The sequence below is a fragment of the Urocampus carinirostris genome, chromosome 5, assembly GCF_059441175.1.
Source record: "Urocampus carinirostris isolate Australia breed hairy pipefish chromosome 5, RoL_Ucar_1.0, whole genome shotgun sequence".
In the NCBI taxonomy this organism is placed as follows: Eukaryota; Metazoa; Chordata; class Actinopteri; order Syngnathiformes; family Syngnathidae; genus Urocampus; species Urocampus carinirostris.
In genome coordinates this window covers 3,560,670-3,569,420 of record NC_142353.1, presented here as the reverse complement: position 1 = coordinate 3,569,420, position 8,751 = coordinate 3,560,670, and the positions used below count along the sequence as shown (strand labels likewise).

The window sequence follows — 8,751 nt, the reverse complement described above, 5'->3', positions numbered from 1 at the left end:
GATAGTTTTTATATTAAAAGAAACAAAATAGTAATCTGCCAGAGACTCTTACCCAAGACACAGTATGTCAAAAAAGTGAGTACAACCCTCACATTCTTGCAGAGATTTCATCAAAATGTTTAATTGACACAATTAAAGTTAGTCTGTGTAAAGCTTATATAGCACTGTACATTCATTTTTCCTTTTAAAAAAACTCAAAATCTAGCCATTAGTAAATGGCAACAAAAGTGAGTACACCCTTAAGTAAAAGTTTCTGAACTTCAATATTTTGTGTGGCCACCATGATTATGCAGAACCACTTTCAAACTCCTAGCCATGAATTTCACCAGAGCCTCACAAATTGCCAGTGGAATGCTCTTCCACTCCTCCGTGTAAATATGACTGAGCTAGGGGATATTTAAGATCTTGTGTTTGTCCTCTTTCACTTGAGGAGGCCCAAAGATGTTGTATTGGGTTTAGCTCTAGAGACATGCTTGACTAGTCCACCCCCTTTACCCTTAGCCCCTTCAGAAAAGCTTTGGTCATCTTAGAAGTGTATTTGGGGTCATTGTCATACTGGAACACTGCCCTGCAACGGTATCTGGTGGGAGGGGATCATTCTCTGCTCCAGTATTTCACAGTACATGCGAGAGTTTGTGTTTCCCTTAATGAAATTCTACTCCCCAATTCCAGTTGCAGCCCCAACTGCGGCGGCTGTCACTCCCGGGCTGCGCGACGGAGCGAGTTCGGCGGACGCGGCGTCACACGGAGAAAAGGCGGCGGGCGTGATCGGGCTACCCCCGTAACTGGAGGGTGCCCGCTCGTCCGACGACCCCAGTAGCGGCGGGCGAAACGCGGCGGACGTGCGCGGGACCCCCGTAACTGTGTCGGTGTCGTGCGTATTGCGCCCGAAAGTACCCGCGCCGCGGATTAGGGGCTCGCTTGCGGGAGCGACCGAACGGCACCCGCGGTGCGGCGCAAGTAAAAACCCTGTCGTGAATTTGTCTCCGATCGTCCCGGGCAGACGTAAAATCGCCCAGCTGTACGACTCTTAGCGGTGGATCACTCGGCTCGTGCGTCGATGAAGAACGCAGCTAGCTGCGAGAACTAATGTGATTTACAGCTGCGATTGGCTGGCAACCAGTTCAGAGTGTCCCCTGCCCACTGCCCACTGCCCGGAGATGGCTGGGATGGGCTCCAGCCCCCCCGCGAACCTAATAAGGATAAGCGGTGCAGATAATGAGATGAGATTTGTTTTGTTTTTTTTGAAGGGACGTCGCTGCTTCGCAGATTTTCACTTTTTGCGGGTGATTTTGTTCCCCATTAACCGGGTCTAAAAAATAATAATTTAAAAAATGAAAAAAATAAAAATCTTTTTTTTTTTTTTGAAGGTGCGCCGCTACTTCGCAGATTTTCACTTATGGCGGGTGGTTTTGGTCCCCATTAACCGCGATAACCGAGGTCCCACTGTCTAAAGAAATATGAATCCAGGTATTTAGCTACAATTTTGCTTGTACGTATAATCTAGTCCACCATCCATACATTTTTTGCACCGTTTATCTTCTGTAGGGTCGCAGGGGTGCTGGAGCCATCAAAGCCATCTTAGGGGACACCCTGAACTGATGCAGGGCACAAGGAGACGGACAACCATTCACCCGCTAAACCAGGCTCATGGGCTCTTTTCATGAGTACATATGGCTCATAGATAAAACTTTGCTCATGCAAATTTTATCTGAGTCGTTTCATTTCTGTTATGCTCCAGGCCGAGTTTAGTACATTTAAAGTCAATGTAGCGCTGGTTATTGAATCAATTCAGTCAAAATGTATAAAGGGCACAGTTTTAACTACAGTTTACAGTCAAGGTGTCACACCGGCGGACCACGCATTTTCTGTACGTCACTAAGGAATCTTATATAAGAAAGCACATTCAATAATATATGTTCACTGTTTAGACACTTTATGATAAATTTCACAGAACAAATTGTAGCCAAGCACACAGATCAATTTCATTCGGTGATCGCTATGTGTGGGCATATATCTGCACACATAGAACGCTCCCCCTCTCTCACATGCATCCACTGCGCTGAAGGGAAATACATCTTTTTGTTTGCAGTATTTTGTGACATTTTTACAAAATAACTGCTTGCACATTGTCTTGAAACCTTGTGAAAAAAATGACGGTAAAGTAAAATATTTGTTGATATGGGACACAGGGTCTGGCATTATTATTATTTCAGATATTTTATTAAAGAATTGGCGGTTTTGTTGAATTTTGTCTAAAATATGTGGTGTGGCTCTCTCTCTCAAAAAAACAAAATATTTTGCTGTTATGGCTCTTTGGGTCAAAATGGTTCCATACCCCTGAGCTAAACCATACCCAGGGATAATTTGGATGCACCAATCAACACATGTCTTTCGAATGTGGGAGGAAACCTGTGCAGGCATGGGGAGAACATGCAAACTCTGCACAGGGGGATTGGGACCTATGAATTGTGAGGCTTACGCTTTAACTATTTGTCTGCCGTGCTGCTACATAGCTATTATACACACAAAATTGAATTATATTGCAACAAGGTACATGAGGTTCAGATATTATTGGAGGGGTTTTAGGAGATATTTACCGTGAGGGGGTATGTAGCCATGAACATTCCCCATCTCTGAAACACGGAGCTGAGAAAGGCCTGAGCGACCATGCTGTTCCTGTCGGTGCATGTAACCTCATCATTACTGTTCTTATCTTTGCCTTTCCTCTTCACCTCCTTTTCATCCGGCGCCCTTTTGGATTTGACCCAAAATGAGACGACAAGGAAAAAGAGGAAGGAAAACACCAGGAGGCAGAACAATATGATTGCCACGACGAGGAAGCCGTCCGTGCCCAATAGTCTGAAGGGCCCCGGCGGCAGCTGAGGAGGGGGTAACACTGGGCACGATTCCTGACAGTCCTGACACGAGCACACCTGCTCCCCAGAGGGCGTGGTCTCGTTGCACCTTAAGGCACGCCCGCGGTAGGGGACCACACCCTTAGGTACGCCCTCTGTTTGGCCCGGTTTGATGAGTCGAAAGTCGATGTCCAGCGGGGCCAAGCCGTTACTGGTATCCCCCTGAAAGTCGTACCAGCGTTGAGGGGTGCAAAGTTTTGCCCCGTAGCGGCCGCACATGGTGGCAATGGCAAAACCCCCCGTGGCAGGAATGCGTACATTCCGACAGGACTGGAATGCAACATCAGCAAAGCTGGTGGCCAGGTAGGCCTGGTACTCAACTACAACCTCTTTGAGCTTTCCCAGGTGAGTGACATTCTCGACTTTTGTGACTTTGACCGTCTGGCTCTGGTTTGGGCTGCAGGTGTTGATGCAGTGCAAGTGGGCAAAGTTTTCAGCACAAGAAGGGCAGCGTACCAGTAGCGCCTTTGACATGGTCAAACTCTTTTCCAAGGATGACAGTTGCTTAAGGGAGCAACAGGCAAAGGTTTTGCCGACTCCCTTGTCCAACATGGGGCAAACCTGCGTACAATACGTGGACATGTTCAAATAAGTTTGCTTTTTTGGAGTGATTTTCGCTTCGTCTGACCTCTTTGAGTTTGTTGTAGTGTTCTCCTGTCAGTTCCCGGGCTCGGCTGTAGTTTCGGCAGGGTACGATAGCGGGGATGAGGTTGCCTTCCAGTGAAGGGTTTTTGCCGCATTCTTCGTAGAAAGCGCAGTACCCAGATTCATGCTCTGCTTGTGACAGCACCTGCGCATTTTTATGAGTACTCTTTATTATTCAATCATTGATTTATGGCCATACATACTGTAATACCTTTTCTGTTATCGTTTTTGTGCTATCAACAGCATACCTGTTAACATCAGCCATTTTCTTTTCTTATTACTGATTGTCATTTCCCATATTAAGCAACAATAAACATTACAAACACAAGGCGGCACCTATTTACTCACAGCAAGCCAGACTGTAGAGCAGGGCTCTTCAACCTTTTTCAAGCATTGATCTACTTTTTGTTACTAATTAGCACAAAGGGCACCCAGTTTGACATTACTTTTTAAAATGGCAAGTAAGCTCGACGGCTTGCTCAATAGTGCCTTAAAGGGCCTAGCCATCTAGCTAAAAGAGTAAAAAAAAAAACTTTTAAATAGTTGGATAGAATGCTAAAACTTATAGAAAGGAGACAAAAATTTAGCTTGATAACAAGCAAAGAAGGTCAAATGTCAGCAAAATAGCTTGCGAAAAATGTAAAAAGCTAGCTAGATAGCTTGCTAAATGGCTAAAAAAGTAAAAGATAGGTATCACCAAAGCTAAAGCGGTAGCCAGATTACTAGCTAGAATGAACTGCGATTTTTTTTCAAGCTCATTAGCCTTATAAAACTAATGAATTTGAATTTAGTTTGTTGTATTTCCTGTAAAATAAATCAATACAAATATGAATAACCCCAATATTACCCAAACAGATTCTAATTCTACTCTCTTAATTAAGTGCTTAAAAATAATTATCAATATTTGAATAGATTTTTTGGGGTCCATGAAGCCTGTGAACTGGAATACATGTATTTTTTTCTAAAATAACAACGTATCATATTATTTACAGTATAATATGGGTTAAATAGACTAAGTCAACCAACAAAAAATATTTTACTGGCAAATTGCATTGACCCAGCACTGGTGAACCTATTTTCAGAACAGGTTTGAGGGAACCTTTAACTCTTTTTAACATTAAAGACACCTGGTATAGGGAATACCGCAACAATATTAGCAATCTATGATGACGTCGTCTGCTACCAGTGACCGATACGATCCGGATTGATCGTAAAGATGAGATAGGTCTAACAAAAAAAAAGTATAAAAAAAAACGGGGTAAACATATAAGTTGACAGGATAAAACAGAAAAAGCTTTAACTAGAAATGGTACCTGTAATACCAGGTATATTTGCTGATACCAAACTTTTTCAAGGCGTCGGTGGTCATGTTTATTTAGGCTAAATGTAAACAAAACACTCTGCCAATGAGAATGCCACTGCACCCTAGTGTAGTGTACCTTAAGAGGTATTGAGGAGGCACTTTCTTCTGGGACAAGTTGGAAAAAAAAAAAGTTCTCAAGTCAAACGCGCCTGCACCCTTCTTGACGGAGCCTTGCGCCCTCCCAGGGGTCCCGGCAGATTATTTGTGAATCACTGAATTAGGTTCACTCGACTATATGCTTATTTGTAATATTTTTCAACATCCACTCCTGGGCTTGCAACTATTTTTTTCTTTTTAAATTTGGCGCTCCGTTTGACTTTGACACCCCGGTTCTATATACAAGTTGTACATATATGTATTTATGAGTGCTAAAAGTTGACTTGTACTTTTAGTTTGACAACAAAAATTTTCCCTTTTATTGAAAAAAATATGAAAGTTAAAGAAAATGTTTGCAAAATTAAGTTGATCAGGTATCATACTTAATTTTACTTCTCAGAAAGAAGTTAAAAAAAAACATGAATGTATTAAAAAGGTTATCAGGGTTGGCTTCAGGCTGTACTGTGCCCCGACATAATCAACGTCACAGGAATGATGAACAACAGTTATTCAAGGTTGATTATTTAGACGTTTATGATCATAAGGACGAATGGGTCCTTCCTGCGACAAGCCAATGAGTAAAACACATAAAAGATTAATATCCATAACATATCAATACATTGCTAAGGGTTTTAATATCAGTTGAATTATTCTATCAATTTAAAGAGTTGCCATAATGTGGGGGAAAAAAAGTATCCCCAAGTTTTGTTATTTTGTACTTTTGTATTTTTCGAAAAAAAAAAAAAATACAAAAGTATACAAAAAAAGCATGCCATTTTAAGTGTCTTTGCTTTTTTTCCAGTGATCATACAAATCATACAAATAACTAATATTTACCCATATAAATAAGGGGCAACAGATTACTATTTTTTCTTTTTTTATACTAATAATCTGCTCATGAACAGGGAAATATATGAAATACTTTTGTTTGGTGAAGCTGTTTAAAATTACAATGCAAAAACATTAAACAAACCAGTCTTACGTGTTATTTTATTCATGTTAATAATTATTTTCTTGTTTTAAACTGATTTTTGCATAAGAACACATGAACACACTCCCATAAAGCCTCCAGTTCAACTGATAAAAAAGGTAGTTCTCACCGTGCATGTCAGAAAAGTGATCAGGGCCGTGACAATCCGCATGATGTTTGATTTTCCAGCCCCAAAAGAGTCCTCAGAAATTGATCACGGCTTCCCCTGCATGTGTGCATCCACTCGGAACCAAATCTGCGTCCTCCTCTCCGTGTTGTGGTCCCAGATCTATACGTCCAAACGTTCTCTATGGGGAACTGACACAATTCCTAACATTTTCAGTTTCGGTGATGTCACTGTCTTATCTGGTCTGATTCTGAGCACGGCCAATGGCGTTTATGGATGATCAATAGTTGTCTGTGATGATTAACATAGGAGACGTTGATAGGGTTTCCCGGGAGATCAGGGGAGAACCAGGATATCAACTTCACGTCAGAGACGAAATTAAATGTGAATGAATTAAACTAAATCATTAACATTGCTTTGCTTCCTGTAGAAATCATTTGTCAAGTGCTGAGCCTCTTGACACACTGTAAAACTAAATTCCCTCTTATCACAAAATTCAGATTCGGATATACTTTATTGTCATTCGTGTACACGTGTATACAGAACGAAATGTTGATACATCTGACCCGCACAGTTTCCTTGAGTGTCAGCCGGGATAGATAAGTTTAACCATGTCTTTGTCAGAATTATAGCGCAGCAGCTTGTCAAATGTTGCTAGTTCAACCAATTTTTTTCTCATTTCATTAAATTTTAATACAGAGATCTTAAATCATTGTCAGGACCAGAACAGGAAGAAGAACCCACTCGCGTAACGTTACTCACAGTTTATCCGGGAGAAGAGAAAGGAGCTCACACTCGATCCGGAGATCGTTGGTCGCGGGGAGTAGAGCGCGGAAGTGGTCAATATCAAACAGATCGTGGCGAGAGCAAAACAGGAGCAAAAACACGGGAAAAAACGGAGATTCACAGGGCTTGGTAAAACAGGAGCAAAAACACGGGAAAAAAAAATGGAGATTTACAGGGCTTGGTAAAACAAGAGCAAAAACACGGGGAAAAAAATGGAGATTCACAGGGCTTGGTAAAACAAGAGCAAAAACACAGGAAAAATGGAGATTCTCAGGGCTTGACATGTCAAAACAGAGTTTCGCAGACGCTCCGACCCAGGGCGACTCACAGGACAGCGTTTAAGTAGTGTCAGGGAGCAATTTGTCAATGAGTTTCAGCTGGTGTCCATGGGCGGGGCCAATTGGGCGCCATGGTAACCGTGACAGAACCCCTTCCTCCCCGTCAAGGGACGGCTCCAGAAGTCCCAACAAAAATGAAATACCTCGCTCTCCAGAATGGGCTGATGCCCCCGAGGAGGGTGGCCCCACTTCAGCCTCCGAAGGCGTGGAAAAAGTAGGAACTGGGAGAGGCTGGGCCGGCAGACGGACGAGTCGAGCTGGCAGAGAGAAGAGTCGGAAGAGTCGGGCTGTCAGACGGAAGAGTCGGGCTGTCAAACGGAAGAGTCGGGCTGTCAGATGGAAGAGTCGGACTGACCTGGGCATCAGAGAAGCAACACTGGACTTTTGCTCAGTGGAGCAAAGTACTTTTTTCAGATAAAAGCAAATTTTGCAATGTCCTCCAGAAATCAAGGTGCCAGAGTCTGGAGAAAGACTAGGGAGAAGGAAATGCAAAATGCCTGAAGTCCATTGTCAAGTACCCACAGACAGTGATGGTCTGGGGCGCCTTGTCAGCTGCTGGCGTTGGTGCACTGGGTTTTATCAAGGGCATGGTCAATGCAGCTTGCACGTGGGAGATTTTGGAGCGCTTCAATGCTTTCATCTGCTGAAAATCTTTACGGTGATGAAGATTTTTTTTTCAGCATGACCTGCACGCAGTGCCAAAACCGCTGGTAAATGGTTTACTGACTATGCTGTTACTGTGCTCAATTGGCTTGCCAACTCTTCATACCCGGACTCCATAGAGATAAAGTGAAGAGGAAGTTTAGAGACACCAGACCCAACACTGTGGATGAGGTTAAGGCCGCTATCGAAACATCCTGGGCCTCCATAACACCTCAGCAGTGCCACAAGCTGATTGCATATTGAGTGCATAACTGAACATAATTATTCAAAGGGCGACTTTAAAAAAAAAAAAAAAAACATTATTTTTATTGGTTGGATGTAATATGCTAATTATTTTAGATAGGAATTTAAAGTTTTCATGAGCTACATGCCAAAATCATTCATATTGATAAAAGACCTAAAATGTTTCAGTTAGTGTGCAATGAATCTAAAATATATTAAAGTTTAATTTTATCATTACACTACACTTTATTGTACATAAGTCAAGGCCCATGGAGAGAAGGTTTTCTATTGACACTGAGATGTGATAGTAATGAGTTGTGTATTTTTCTCATTGTACGTTATTTCTCCTTGAGGAAAGACTGGTTTATGTTTAAGAGATTTTTGCGTTTTATTTGATTGCATTTGATGGGGATTTTCTTCCTTCGCTTGTTTGTTTAAAATCCAGGTTGTGAGACGGGTAAAACAAGCTCTGAAGCTGAGAAGTTTCTTAGAGGTTTTTTAAAGCATTTTCCAGGCACAAATGACATACAGAGCAAAGTTTGGTTCACTAAAAGCGCTGTCAAAATGGCTGACAATCACTTTTATACTAGGGTGGTGGGCTTCGACAAAAACAGAACTTAAGA

General features: G+C 42.2%; 1 protein-coding gene across 2 annotated transcripts in view; it reads right to left on the bottom strand.

The window, feature by feature from the left end:
- Positions 1–6,277, bottom strand: part of npc1l1 (NPC1-like 1) — a 30,600-nt gene extending 24,323 nt beyond the window's left edge. Inside the window, exons 1-3 of one of the 2 annotated variants that reach the window (XM_088335365.1) lie at positions 6,123–6,277; positions 3,547–3,708; positions 2,601–3,479 (exon numbers count right to left, since the gene is read on the bottom strand). In XM_088335365.1, the coding sequence (XP_088191491.1) occupies positions 2,601–3,479; positions 3,547–3,708; positions 6,123–6,164 (1,083 nt within the window). In that variant the 5' untranslated portion in view covers positions 6,165–6,277. The remainder of the gene's footprint in view (positions 1–2,600; positions 3,480–3,546; positions 3,709–6,122) is intronic. The other variant, XM_088335367.1, reaches the window with a different exon arrangement.
- Between the last annotated feature and the right edge of the window lie 2,474 nt (positions 6,278–8,751).